The sequence below is a fragment of the Muntiacus reevesi genome, chromosome 18, assembly GCF_963930625.1.
Source record: "Muntiacus reevesi chromosome 18, mMunRee1.1, whole genome shotgun sequence".
Classification (NCBI taxonomy): domain Eukaryota; kingdom Metazoa; phylum Chordata; class Mammalia; order Artiodactyla; family Cervidae; genus Muntiacus; species Muntiacus reevesi.
The window spans coordinates 13,894,017-13,909,689 of NC_089266.1; the positions used below are offsets into that span (position 1 = coordinate 13,894,017).

Genomic DNA, 15,673 nt, shown 5'->3' on the forward strand with positions numbered 1-15,673 from the left:
ATTAATTAATAAGATTGAAGAAGAAGTGAAATTTTTGCTTTTTAAAAATTTAATTTGATAAATAGCAAATGTTGGTGAAGCTGTGGAGAGAAAGGAACACTTGTATGGCATAGATGGGAGTGTGAATTGGTGCAGCCATTATAGAAAATGGTATTGAGGTTCCTCAGAAAGTTAAAAATGGGATTACCATATGATCCAGCTATTCCACTTCTGGGTATCTATCCTAAGAAAATGAAAATACTAATTCAAACAGGTATATGCATTCCTTTGTTCATTGCAGCATTATTTATTGTAGATGAGATACGGAAGCAGCCTATGTATGTCCATTAATAGAGACATAGATAAAGAAGATGTAGTGTATATACATACACACACAAAATAGAATATTGCTCAGCCATAAGAAAGGAATGAGATCTTGTCATTTCTAACAACACAGGTGGATCTAGAGAGTATTATGCTAAGTGGAATAAGTCAGGCAGAGAAAGACAAATACCATCTGATTTCACTTATATGGGGAAACTGAAAAACAATGTAAACAAACAAATGAAACAGACTCATAGACACAAAGAACAAACTCTGTATTGCTTTGCCAGGGCGGAGAGAGGGAGGGAAATGGATGAAATAGGTGAAGAGGATTGAGAGGTACAAACTTTCAGTCATAAGTAAGTCATGGGGATGTAATGTACAGCATAAGGAATATAGTCCATGTTGTAATAACTTTGGTTACAGATGATTAGTAGACTTATCTTAGTGATCATTGTGTATGGAGATGTCAAGCCACTATGTTGAATGCCTGAAACTAATATAATGTATGTCAGCTATACTTAAAATTTTTTAAAAATTCATAACTTTTTATAGAAAATATGTAAAAGAAAATAAAAATATGAAGATTAAAAAATTAGTTTGGGTAGCCTAAATGCTTTGGAAAGATTTTTATATACATTTCTAGTTACATTTAATTTTTTAAAATTACATGTCATTTTTATTTTTAGTATGGACTTTTTTCCCCTCCGACTAAATTCTGGAGAATTAGTATAATTATTAATAATTGAGCATTGTTTACATCATTGAAAAATTCTCAGTTTGGCTGATGGAAAATAGTCACTCCTCAGAATAAATATTTTAAAAGCTTCAGAATTCCAGAAGACATATTGTGGTTGTAAAATAAGTTGAAACAATTCCTATATTCTGTGTATTGTTTTTTCAATTTGTCATTGCTGATTCATAACAACAAATGTCTTTTGGCTTGCACCAAAATCACTCCATGTCTGGCTTCCTATTACTGCTTTATCTCTCAATATTTTTATTTAAGCTGGGAAGAAAGGCGAACTGCCTCTGGAAGAATCCAGTACCTAAACCACATAACAAGAACTACGCAATGGGAACGCCCAACACGGTGAGAACATATGAGTGTCTTTCCAGAGTCTGTGCTGTTCACCCTCCTGAAGTCACTCTCTGTTTATTTGTTAGCTTTACCAGATTTCTTTTCTTGGTGTAAACTGCTCTCGATCAGTAGATCTTATAGCAGATGCCTTTATTATTTTTAATAAAGAGTGCTTAGCAGGTTATCCAGTTATTGTAGCTCCATGACTTGTGATGGTATTGAGTAAATATTTATTAAATAAGCTAAATGAATACCTTGAGAAGTCATCTTACTCCTGCGACTCTTAAATTTCTTGAGTCCATTATTGAATGGCTGTAACAAAACATGTGTACAGGGATCACCGTTTATTCAGTCATGTCAAGGGATGATTATATGTGTCCAGTAAGGTCTGTGATCAAGAGAAGAACCAGATGGCCTGAGACCATCTGGAGAGGCACTTGACTTAGAGTAGGGGGTAAGGGAATGGTAGAACTGGGAAAGTTCTGAAGGAGGAGAATCTCTGAACTAAAAATCCTGAAGAATATGAAGGTTTAGCCAAGTAAGGGGGAAAAGGATGAAAAGTGTTCAGGACACTGGTAACAGCTATCCCTGAATTTACTAAATTGTTGTATGCTAGGCTCTGTGCTATAACAGTGAATAATGCAGAAAGGCCTTCCTGGAGCTTAATGTGTGAAGACAGGGGGTACAAGGTAATTTTTGAAAGCTTCAAGGAAAGCTCTTTAAGTAACTGAAAATGAATAGGATAAATGGCTGGATTTACTTTTCAAAATAAGGAGGTTTATTTGCCACCTGTACTCACTCAGTGCTTGCTTTGCTCCCCCTACTGTTTTTTTTCTCCCTGAACAGGAATGACCCCAGACATAGAACATCGAATGCTTCTCATTAGCTATACCTATACCTACTTTCATTTATTGGGATTTAATTGCTTAACTCATTGAGTCACTGTCTCTATTACACTGGGATTCTTGGATGAAAGCCTAGCTTATGTTGCCGTTTTAAAAAATGCTTATTTGAGAGTTTATTTCTAGTATTAACCTGCCAAGGATTATATTGAAGTCAGAAGAACCTCTTTTTATCACATCTCAGGGTAAATAAATGTGTGCTTGCGTCAGTGTTTTAGTGAAGTCCCTTTCCTCCTCATTTAACTGATAAAATTGACTTTAATTTTCACATGTATAAAGATGATTGTACATGTTAGTTTAAAAATTAACTCTTGATTATCCTCTTAGTTTGGTTGAACTATAAGAGACTGGAAGCTCTTTGAAGTGACAAACTATCTTCCTTCCTTTATTCATTCAGTATTTATTGAACTACTTCTCTTAAATATATGCTGAGTACTGTTCTAGGTACGGGAATATATGTAGTGGGTAACTAGGCAGACTCCATTCTCTCAATAAATATTCTAGTGGGAGAAGACGGGCAGAAACAGGGTTGCAAATGAGGAAAATACCAGAATTGAACTGCTCTGCTGAGGAGGTAAGGTGATGTACTATCAAATGCCTGGGTGAGTAGATCTGAAGGTCAGGAATGACTTCTTAGAGGCAGCATTTAAGCTTAAGCTGTGATTTGAATGACAAAAAAGAGTCTGGCCTAGAGAAAATAGGAGAAAAACTCATCCTAAATAGGAGGAAGGGCTACTCTGGCACTGAAGGTAGAACAGCCATGCAAGCTTGAGGAGGAGGCAGAGGGTTAGTGTGGCAGAGGCAGCATGGGAGGATGGTGGAAATGCAAGTTTGAGGAGGCCTGTAGCTGAGCCAAGTAGGGCTTTATGTGCTCATACACACATCTGCAAATATATGTGGATTTCAGTAAGGGCTTCCCTTGTAGCTCAGATGGTGAAGAATCTGCCTACAATTCAGGAGACCTGGGTTCGATTCCTGGGTCAGGAAGATCCCCTGGAGGAAGAAATCGCAACCCACTCCAGTATTCTTGCCTGGAGAATCCCAAGGACAGAGAAGCTTGGTGGGCTACAGTACATGGGGTCGCAACGAGTCGGACACGACTGAGTGACTGAACCACCACCACCACCAAAGTGATTTTAATCCGTAATTGATATTCTGCTTATTACCTGGGTTTCTTTGGTGCTTTGTGACTTCTGGTTTGCTTTTATTTAGAGTTTCTTGAAGTCATCATGTTTGTATTAATCATTCCATTTTCTTGGAAGTGATTGTTACTGCAGTACACATTGTCTGTAAAACTCTAGTTTTGATATCTGAGTTGAGTAAGGTTTTTTTCCTTGTTACTTTTTGATAGACCGGCATCTGAATATTCTAGTCCCGGCAGACCTCTTAGCTGCTTTGTTGATGAGAACACTCCAATTAGTGGAACAAATGGTGCAACGTGTGGACAGTCTTCAGATCCCAGACTGGCAGAGAGAAGAGTCAGGTCACAGCGACATAGAAATTACATGAGCAGGACACATTTACATACTCCTCCAGACCTACCAGAAGGCTATGGTATGACAACTACCAGAGGAAAAATAAAGTGTGTTTTATTGACTTAAGCTTGCTAAGAAAGCCAGCAAATCAGCTTTTAAAGTAGTTATTAATCTGGGTTTAGGAATTCTGCGTGAAAATAAAAGTAAATGTAAAACTCCCCAACTCTGGTAAGTCTCTGAAGTGATAGAAGACTAACAACAGCTTGACTTTGGGCTAGTCATTTAACCTCAGCCTTTTTGCTCCATTGCAGTGAAATGAGATGAACAATACCTCTCCTTTTCACAAAGGTATTGTGAGGAGCATGTGAAACAGCGTGAGACTGTTTTGTACACAGGCACTGTAAAAAGTGAGATGCTAGTGTTCTTGACAATGGCAGTCTGAAATCAGAACTGTAATGTAATTTTCTAGACATACATATTTAGAAATAATTTTTTATCAGCATGTTTGTGACGGTATTTATATATTTGTACTGTCTATAATTTGGGATTATCTGAGTGATTGGGTTATTATAAATGATTTAGTCACTTCTATGTTTGTGTAAACATATAATCTTAAGTAGTTTCCTAAATTTTAGAATTCCATGTGAAAGAGGACCTGAGTCTTCTTGTAGCTGAGGACAGAACTTCCTAAATAAATCGCATCTTGTGAACTCTTGTAGTATGAACTCAACTGTACTCTCTTGTTAAAAACTTAACCAAGTTACTCACACCCTTGCCCTTTTCACAGCCTCTAGATAAGCTCTCATGGGCTGGTCATGACACCTAGTGACCAACATTGGGAATTGCCTGATCTAACTTACTTTTACTCTAGAATATTTCTAAAACTTAAATGCATCATTCTGACTTTATTAAATACTTTAACTCTTTAATTAAAAAAAATTTTCCCCCATTAATTGTGTGAGGCCATACAGGTTAACTTAAAGCACAGTGATTAGAGCTCGGAACTTGGAAAACAGGCAGACCTGGGTTTAAATCCTGTCTTTGCCACATATTATTAATAGTTGGTTGACTCTGGGGGCATTATTTAACCTCTCTGAGCCTCTGGTTTTATCTTACATAAAAAGGGGGAAATATTAGTACCAACCATGTAGGTTTGTTGTAAGAAATGAAATTTCATGAGAAGTTAAAATTAGTAAAATTTAGCAGTCATTATTAATGTTCAGACATTACAATCTAGTATTGCCTGCCATTTCTCTTTGAGATTATAAGGCAAGCGGCTTGGAGTAGTAGTCATACTTTTATACTTGTGTGATTTCAATTAAAAAAATTTTTTGTACAACTGAAACATAGGAGTAAAAAGTGAGTTCCAAGGCTGAAATTATTGCAGCTGTCATGCAGAACCAGTTTTAAACATTTTTGCATTTATAATTTTAAAAGTTTAAAGTTTAAATTGATTTTTATTACAAGTTTGTGAACAAATTATACTAATAAGTATTAGCAATAGTTTTATTGTTTCATATATTGGAGTTTTTCATTAGATTTTTTTTTTTAAGTAGTTCTATTGCTGGAAAGCATAAATAAATAAAAGACTGAAAACCACCATTGAAGAAACCCCATTAGAGAAACCCTTGCACAGATTCCTTCTCTTTTCTGGCTTCCTCACTCTCTTCCCAAGGGCTTTGACTTAATTTTACTTGTGACTTCTTTCTCTGTAGTAGACACACTTGCCTTTAGTCTTTCTCTTTCTAACTTGATTATTTTTCAGTTGTTGCCTATTTTTGACTATAGGGTATCTCTCCCGTATTCCATTGTTTTTACTTCTGTTGGAGTCCAAGTGTAGACTTGAGAATACACTTCTCTCAGGGAAAGAAAAAAATACAAGTTTTGATAGAAAATTAGACATTATTTAAAAAGCATTCCCAGCCTGTTAACTCTCTGAAAGTTTCTACAAATCCCCTGAGAATCTTCTCAGAGTTTGCTGGCCTCTTCCTCTGAGCCCTTCTGTTCCTCTTAGTCTCTACATTTAAGACAAATAAAAGATAACTTCATGTTTGTTTCATTTAATTGTTGGTACTATGACAGTCTTGTTTTCTATTTTCCATTGCAACATGTTTAATATTTGGGCCATATTTTAGATAGCTGGCCTGTGACCCTCAGCATCATTTATAAGATTGTTTCCAGGAAGAAATGTGTTCTGAGTTCAGAACAAGTAAGGCAATTCCTTTGTAATAAAATAGATTGGTAATTTGGAAATTTTACCTATTTATGTCCTAGTGTTTATAGCTGTCTTTGATTTGGACATTCTGAGTATGTTTTTATCACTAGTGTTTCTTAATTTTACAGAACAGAGGACAACACAACAAGGGCAGGTGTATTTCTTACATACTCAGACTGGCGTGAGCACGTGGCATGATCCAAGAGTGCCTAGGTAAGAGCATATTCTAAATACCCTTCATACCACTGAATATCCATTTCCCTGAGGATTTATTTGATTATTTAATCTTTAACTCCTTAAAATAGTAAAAGTTTGGCTCTTTCAGATCATTTTTTCAGTTTGACATTTGGTTGAAAATTCTTATTTCTCTGCAGGCCTATCCCAGTGCCCTAACCCCCCAACCAGTCCCTGGTTCCTTTCCTCCTCCCCCTTAAAAAAATCAAGGCAGAAACATGAGTCTTTTAAGAGTTTGAAAAATGACCTGGGGAAAACATGGAAACCTTACAAAAACATTTTTCTTAAGGGTAGTAAATTGATATTTTTATTTCTGGTTAGGCTTTTTTTTTTAAGGTTTGTTTATTTTAGCTTTATATAAGTATAATCAATCTTCAGGTTTTAAAGTAGAAGCAAAATAACCCAATTAAAAGAAATTAAATTTATTTTAAATGCCAAAACTTGTATATTTGAACTGCAGGCATTGTTGAATGCATTTACCAACCAAAATGTCAGCTATCTTTTAACTTCAAGAAGGTGACATGACACAAAATCAATTTAGTAGTTTAACATAATTTCTAGTACATTTTAGTATCAAATAATGCATTTTAAGGCACTAGCTATTTGAATTATTTTCTAATGAACAGATGGAGAGTGCCAAGCAGTCTAGTTGAAGCTGCAAAAAAAAGACTGAGTTCTAAGTGAGTTTCTAAATCAACTTTGTAAGTTGCACATATACCTTTGTAAGATGAGGATATTTTATATATTAAATAGAACATTCTTCTCTTAAAAAAAAGAAGTCCCATGGAGAGTCAGATCTTTTTCTGCATAAAGTTTGTACTCAGAGCTCTGTCAAGAGTCATGCTTTTGAATGAAAAACAGATGTGATTAGCTGATTTTGGATGGCTTTGATACTCTATTTATTTATAAATAAAGCTATTATAATGAAAATGTTTTGCTTTTTTTTGGCCTTGCTTTTCGACTTGTGGGATCTTAGTTTCCCTACCAGGGATTGAACCTGTGCTGCAACAGTGAAAACTGCCTAAGCAGCCAGTGAGTTCGCAAAGTGTTTTACTTTGTGATAGAGCTTAATTAGAATCTTTTGAGAGTGGCAGCCACGGAAATGTGTTATCATTGATGATTGTGTCAAGGTGGCCATTTCTCTGTGTTCGTGATATAAGCTGTTGATTTAAAAAAAAATAGTGGAGAGGAAATTTTTGTTTTATTAATAAGCTCACTGAAAAAAATCCATGTGCCTGATTTTTAGAAATAAGAGTTTTGTTACATAAGTAAGTTGTGAAAAGAAGTGCTTTGGGTTCTGTTTATCAAGCTGAAGGTCAATATTGAACTTTTCTATAAAATTTAAAGTCTTTGTAAGGAAATGTTTAGAAGAAAAATGATTCTTAAAAAAACTAAACAATTTACAGTAGTGTGAAAGTTGATCATGAGTTGCCTGTTGAAAGAGTAGTATGTTAAGCCGGCATCAGAAGTTGGATTTGAGAGAGATTTTGGCACCACAGTTGACAATATGTTCTTATTCCTAAGGAAACAGTCAGTTTTTCATTAATGAGTAAGGGGTTTCTATAAGTATTTAAGAATATTTCATACTGAGTACTGAATAATAACTTTAAGAAATAATGCTCTGGATTATGTGTTTCTTTTCTTTAGTCTTTATGCTCCAAAGTGTTATCTTATAATATATATCTTTTGTTTGGGGAGTTCCTTTAATAAATACGTCTTTTGTATGGAGGATCTTTTATCAAAGCAGACTATAAATATTTAGATTCTATTAAAATATTATTACTAGTCAAAGACATTATAAAATAGTGTAACTCAGACACTTTTTTTTTTTTTTTTTTCTCAGACACTTTTAAGACTAGCTTTATTTAAAGATACCCAGTAAACTTAGATTTACCTGAGAAGTCCCATTTCAGAATGTTTTGTATTTCCCTTTAAAATAATGATTAATGATGCTTTGTTATTCACTCTGTGGCATACCGACTATGTAGTCTTGATACCATACCATCTTCCTTTAATCACGTCTCAGTTCCACATAGTGTGTTTACAGTTTGCCGCTGCTTACCAATACTTTATAGAGTTCTCCCATGTATGACTGTAAATCTATAAAATTCTGAATAAAATGATATAAGGTCAAATGCTGCATTATAGCAAAAGAATTATTCATTCTTTGAAGTAATTGCCTTTCATTTCTAAAAGTTCCATTAAAAACTTATCTGTTCATTCTTAATCTCTGAGTGCTAGTTTGTTTCTGTAATTGTTCCCTTTTATTATTTTTTTCTAACATTGCATATCATAGCTATTCTTTTTGATCTCTGATAGTACTTGGGGATCTAATTCCGTGGTTTTGTTTCTGCTGACTCTCAGTCACCATGAATTCCTTTCTGAAGTGTTTGGTGATCTTTGATTGTGAGTTTGATTTTAATTGGTTGGAATTCTGTGACCCTAAAGTGAGAATTGAGGAATTTTTCCTGGAATCACTTCATCTTGCCTTTGAGTTCTCAATGGGGAAGTTCCAGATTTCCTTTTCCAACCTTGCTGCTGGCCTGAGGCTGAGTTTACCAGTTAATCACTGCTCTCTGGCAGCCCCCCACTCTACCTGTCTGCTTCTCATGTACCAGCTCAAGCTCAGTTCACTTAAAAAAATTTTTTTGAGGAGGATTCTTGGAACTTTTCCCCTTGCCTCTTTTGAAGATTAGCAGTGTCTCAAAATAGTTTCTTCTTTCCAATATTTAGTTGTTATGAAGCAGAAAAATCTCAGGCTTCTGTAAGCACAAGTCAGAAATCATTGTACAAATCTATGGGTACCCATCATTGTATTTTCACTATGGCCAAGAAGAGGTTATTTCAGGAAAACTTTTTTCTAGTTTAACTTTTAAAACATAATTTTGATGAGATTTGTCATTATAATTATTGGCTACAGTTCAAATTTATATTACATATGCTGCTTTTATTTCATTCTTTAAGGTTCTATAAATCTTGGTCCTGTATAACAGAATATATAACATAATAACAGGCTTCCCAGGTAGCTCAGTGGTAAAGAATCCACCTGCCAGTGCAAGAAATGCAGGAGACCTGGTTCAGTCCCTGGGTCAGGAAGATCCCCTGGAGGAGGAAATGGCAACCCACTCCAGTATTCTTGCCTAGAGAATTCTATGGACAGAGGAGCCCAGTGGGCTACAGTCCACGGGGTCACACAGAGTCAGACATGACTGAGTGAGCATGCATATGATATAAGAACAGGGGTCTTTGCTCCATTAAAAATCTTTTGCTTTTTTTCACATAGCAGTAAATCTTAGAACATTCTTCCTAAGGTGTCTTAAACTGATTCTCCATTCACTAGCTTTATAGCTTTTAGAATTCAAAATGGAGCAGTTATCCTTTAAAATGTATGCTGTAGTTATTTTCAGGATCATAATTTTAACAACATGTCCAGTTTTGCTTTACTGAAAAGCTTAAAATTAATCATGGAATGAACATTTACACAGATTTTATGGCACGGTAAAGAAAGAAATAATTGAAGGGAAATTTTAGAAAACATTTAATTCCTTATATCACTGACATTTGGAAAACAATGTTTTTTCAGACAAGTATTGAAGTACAGTTTATGTTGGCAAATGTTGTGATTGCTTTTCTATTAACTTAAAACCTGAATTACATTAAAACCCAGGAATGAACTCACTAAAAATGTAGGCTGTGTGATAAGTTTCTGAGCCATTTATGGATTGGGTTTTGAATAAGCAAGTTTGTTAAACCATTGGGAATTAAAGATTCCAGCTCAACGTCTCAAGTTTCTGAAACAATACATTTTCTCAGACTTCATGGAATTGTTCTGTGTCATTTACACTTGCTTGGCTCAGCAGGCCCAGCAGTGAGGTATTTTTTATTTTATATTTGTTTTTGCAGGGATCTTAGCAACATCAATTGTGAAGAGCTTGGTCCGTTGCCGCCTGGATGGGAGATCCGGAATACAGCAACAGGCAGAGTTTATTTCGTTGACCATAACAACAGAACAACACAGTTTACAGATCCTCGACTCTCCGCTAACTTGCATTTAGTTTTAAAGTAAGTTTTTAAAATAATACATGTTAAAATATGAATCTCAACAAAAGAAGACTGATAGATGCTTTTTGTAATAAATGTGATAGAATGGCTTCTCTCTTCAGTTATAAATTTCTTCTGTTGAACATAATTTTATGAGTATACCAAATGTTACTCTGATGTTTGGATATTTTAATCCCAACTGTGCTTAAGTAGGAACCTGTCCTGAAATGTTAGGAAAAGAGTGTGTGTCAGAGGTTTGTCCCAGCACACCTGCAGAGACAGGCTGCTTTGTGGGGTAGGTGGAGTCCTTCTCCCCTCCACCACCCCTGTCCCCCTCCACCCCCCAAGTGCCCTAGAACTAGCTCTAGGAGAGTTGAATCCATCCCAGAGGACTTTCTACTGTCAATTTTGTCCTCCAGCTTGAATCCTTTTTTCCCCATTTGCAGGACTGAAACAGTCTCTTTCACAAATCTTTGTGAATGGGCTTGATGTATCCTGTTTTGTTTTTTTTTTTTTATTAAAATATAGTTGATTTATAATATGTGTTAGTTTCAGGTGTATAGCAAAGTGACCCAGTTATATGTATATATTTTTTCCAGATTATTTTCTGCTATAGGTTATTATAAGATACTGAATATAGTTCCTTGTGTTCTGCAGTAGATCCTTGTTGCTTATCTTTTATGTAGGGCAGTTTATATTTGTTTTTTTCTCTGACTTACTACACTTAGTATGATATTCTCCAGGTCCATCCATGTTGCTGCACATGGCAGTACTTCATCCTTTTTTATGACTGAGTAGTATTTCATTGTGTGTGAGTGAGAGTGTGTGTACTTGACTTGCTTCCACGTCTTGGCTCTTATAAATGGTGCTGCTACATACCTACATTGGGGTACATGTGTCTTTTTTAGTTTTCATATTTTCCAGATACATGCCCAGGAGTGGATTGCTAGATCATATGGCAGCTCCATTTTTAGTTTTTTCAAGACCCTCCATACTGTCTTCCATAGTGGCTACACCAATTTACATTCCCACCAACAGTGTAGTGGGGTTCCCCTTTCTTCCCACACTCTCCAGCATTTATTATGTGTAGACTTTTTTGATGAACTATTTTAAAATTGGCTTTCTTGAAATTTAATTGACACAGTAAATCGTACATATTTCCTGTGTACAGTTTGTTTCGACATATTATGTACTGTGAGACCCTCACCTTAATGGAGATAGTGAACGTATCCACCACCCCGAGAGTTTCCTCCTGCCTCTCTAAGCCTCTTGGTGGTCCCCCCTCCCACCCCTTCCCTAGTTTCCTGAGGCTGCCGTAACAAAATACCACACACTAGGTGGTTTAAAACAATATAAGTTCATTCTCTGACAGTTCTGGAGACTGGAGTTCAGAGCCAGGCTGACCCAGGGTTGGTTCCTTCTGGAATCTCTCAAGGAGAATCAGTTCCATGCCCTTCTCCTAGATGCTGTTGGTGCCCGGAAACCTTGCTGTTCCTTGACTTGTGGGAACATTATTCCAGTCTGTTCCTTGTCTTCACATGACCTTCTACAGTCTGGTCTACCCACAAAACATCTGCCACCAAGTGTGGGAGTTTTTTCCTCAAACATTCCAGTTCTCCCCATATACGGACTTGAATTCAGTCTAATGCCACCCGCAGTTAGCATCAGGCCTCACAGGTGAAGGGCTCAGTTTCAACAAGGCCTCCCATATTTCTTGCCAACTGGCTGTAAGTCAAGGCGTCCTCATGACTCTCAGGTTCAACAGTTTGCTAGAATGGCTCACAGAATTCAGGGAAATTATTTCCTTACTATCAGCAGTTTTTTATAAAGGGTGTAACTTGGGAACAGCCAAATGGAAGAAAGGCGTAGGACACGGTCGGGGCTGGGGACTACATGGAGCTTCGGTGTACTCTTCTGCAAGGTGCTTCATCCTCTGGGTATCTGCAGTGTGTTCATCACCCCAGCTTTCTGAACACCAGCGTTCAGGGGTTTTATGGAGATGTTATCACATAGGAGTGATTGATCATTAACTCAGTCTCCAATTCCTCTCCCCCCTCCCCAGGGGCTGGAGAGATGGCGCTGAAAGTTCTAGGCTTCTCATCAAGCCGTGGTCTCTCCTGCAACCAGGCCCCATCCTGCAACTACATAACAGTCACCTCACTGAAACAGAAATGCTCCAAAACCCAGGAAATTCTAAGGGACTTAGGAGCTTCTGTGTCTTGTACCAGGGACAAAGACCAAATATTGGAACAGAGTACACTTTTCTTGTCACCTCTGCCACTCAGGAAATTTCAAGCATTTTAGGAGTTCTGTGTCAATAACTGGGGACAAAGACCAAAGTATATTTCTTACTGTATCACAGCTTCTCCTCTATATTCTGGATCCAAATTTACCTCTCCTTATAAGAACACCAATCTGTTGGGTTTAGGGCCACCCTCATCTAGTGTGACATTTAACTTGAGTATGTCTGCAAAGACCCCGTGTCCAAATAAGGTCACAGTCAGAGGTGCCTTCAACTTATTTACTTAGACACAGTTCAGTCCACACCTCATTTTCAGCCAACCACCGATCTGCTTTCTATCGCTATACATTGCAGTTTTTAGAGTTCTGGATAAGTGGATTCATACAGTATATACTCTCTTTTGTTTGCTTTCTTTTACCCAACGTAATTATTTGAGATTCATCTCTGTTGTTGCCTGTATAGTTAATTTCTTTTCATTCCATTGTGTGGCTAGACCTCAATTTATGAATCTGTTTACCTGCTGATGAATATTTGGATTGTTTCAGTTTCCGACTGTGACTAAACTGTTATGAACATTTATGTTAAGTCTTTCTGTGGACATACGCTCTCACTTCTCTTTGATAAATAAACACCTAGGCTGCATCATATGACAGATTTGTGTTTAACTTTTGAAGAGACTGCTAGATTGTTTTTCAAAGTGATTGTGCCATTTGACATTCCCCCTGGCAGTGTGTGAGAATTGTAGCTGCTCTAGCTAACATTTGGTATGGTTAATCTTAATTTTAGACATTCTAATAGATGTGTAGTTGGTATCTCATTAAGTTTTTTTTAATTAATTTTTTTAATTGAAGGATAATTGCTTTACAGAATTCTCATTAAGTTTTAATTTGCTTTTCTGTAGTGACTAGTGATGTAGAGCATCTTTTCATGGGCTTATTTCCATCTGTATATCTTCTTTGGTGAAATTTTTTGCCTCCTTTTTTTAAAAAAAAAAGAGTTTTTTTGTTTTGAGTTTTGAGAATTCTTTAGATGCTTGAAATACAAGTTTTATGTCAGCTATAAGCTTTCGAAAGATTTTCTGCTAGACCATGACTTGTCTTTACATTTTTTTAACGGTGTCTTTTGAAGAATGTAAATGTTCTTTGAATTTAAGTGATGTTCATTTTATCCGTTTGTTTTTCTGTGGGTTGTGCTTTGGCACCTGCGACTTTTGGCTTTAGGTTTTACATTGAAGTCTCTCATCCACTTTGAATTAAAGTTTTGTATCTTTAACTTCATATACCCAAGTTCTTTTTTTGGGATAGGATTAATACCGTTGTTTAAAGAGTATTTTTAATATACTCTGTTTTGACATATATGTGTGTGTATACAAAAAACACCTTTATTACAGTGCTTATGAGAATAAATGGTGATTTGTCATTTTCATCAAAGCTGCATTTTTTTTGATAGTTATGTGTTCTAGGTATAAATTTGAATCATTTTTTTTACCTATTGAATCATTATATGTAAAGTAAGTTTGGGTCATTTGTTACAGAACTGAAAGTTATTTTTATTTTCTCATAGCTACCATTGTCCTTTTCTCTTAGGTTAGAAGATTTTACTCTTGTCTGTTGTGTGTGAAATTAGATTCCAACTGAATCATTCGGCATTTGCATAGACATTAACAGTGAATTACCTGACTTTTTATTTCCTGACAGTTTACTGAAATTAACTCATTCATTATATCATAAGATTCTTTAAACAATTCTTAGATGCAGCTTACAGTATTTTTGTCAGGAGAATAAATATATCTCTAGGCAATGTGCCTTCTGAAAATTATGTTTCTGCTGTACTTGGGAGATTATTTTTGTGTATTTGTAGTAAACTATATATGCAGTTAGAAGTCACTTTAGCATAAGAGACAATGTAAATGTACTTAATGCCAGTGACTATAATACTCAGAAATGGTTAAAATAGTAAATCTTATGTGATGTATATTTTACCACAGTAAAAATAAAAGTAAGGACCTCCTTAGTGGTTCAGTGGTTAAGATTTCATGCTTCCACTGCAGGGGACACAGGTTCGATCCCTGGTTAAGGAACTAAGGTCCTGCATGTCACGCCGCATGGCCCAAAAAAAAGGAAGGAAAAGAAAAATAGTCACTTTATAAAGCATTTAAACTTGTTTGTAAAGTGCTCATTTCTCTGTGACTTCCCTCATTCCTGTGGTCTGGACTGTAGCGTGCATAGGAGAAGGGGTCCTGCCAAACTGCCAGTTCCAACTGTTTGTCTCTTTCAGAGAGACAGACTGTAGATAACAGGCACAGGGTTTGGCATATGCCTGAATTTTGACATGAGAGCTGGTAAACTTGAGTGGAGGAAAATGGAAACAGTACTTGAGAAAGTTGCTCTCAGCAGCTGTATAAAGGTTTTTGGATAAAACTCTTGATTGTCCACTTCCATAAATTCTAAGAAATAAACTTTGGAGCCAGTTTATTGTTGTCAAAAATGTCAAGCTAAGACTAAAACAAGGCCTTGAAATAATATAGATAGACTTGGTTTAGCATGCAATGCTATTTTAAATGTATTATTGCAATCTTTTAAAAAAATTCTTTACTAATATTTGTTAACTTTTAGTCGGCAGAACCAGTTGAAAGACCAGCAACAGCAGGTGGTGTCGTTGTGCCCTGATGACACAGAGTGTCTGACAGTCCCACGGTACAAGCGAGACCTAGTTCAGAAACTAAAGATTCTGCGGCAGGAACTTTCCCAGCAGCAGCCTCAGGCTGGCCATTGCCGCATTGAGGTCTCCAGGGAAGAGATTTTTGAGGTAAACTTGCAAGTCTGATTTTAAAATAGAGAAAATTTAAATTTCTGTGATTAACTTGTTTTCCAAGTATATATTGGAGGTACTCATAATCTCTTTAAGGGCTTCCCTGGTGGCTCAGATGGTAAAGAATCCACCTGCAATGCAGGAGACCTGGGTTTGATCCCTGGGTTGGGAAGATCCCCTGGAGAAGGGAGTGGTTACCAGTATTCTTGCTTAGAGAATTCCATGGACAGAAGAGCCTTGCAGGCTACAGTCCATGGGGTCGCAAAGAGTCGGACACGACTGAACGACTTTCACTTTAATCTTTTTAAAATGGGAGAATTTTCACTAATTTCTCTTTTTACTTGTGGGGAGTAAAGGCAGTAGTATTAG

The 15,673-nt window shown here is 36.4% G+C and overlaps 1 protein-coding gene across 1 annotated transcript in view; it reads left to right on the forward strand.

Moving 5' to 3' along the window:
* Positions 1-15,673, forward strand: part of SMURF2 (SMAD specific E3 ubiquitin protein ligase 2) — a 109,282-nt gene that overhangs the window by 79,791 nt on the left and 13,818 nt on the right. The window contains exons 7-11 of the mRNA XM_065908530.1: positions 1,313-1,396; positions 3,638-3,840; positions 6,105-6,189; positions 10,114-10,272; positions 15,109-15,301. Coding sequence (XP_065764602.1) covers positions 1,313-1,396; positions 3,638-3,840; positions 6,105-6,189; positions 10,114-10,272; positions 15,109-15,301 — 724 coding nt within the window. The remainder of the gene's footprint in view (positions 1-1,312; positions 1,397-3,637; positions 3,841-6,104; positions 6,190-10,113; positions 10,273-15,108; positions 15,302-15,673) is intronic.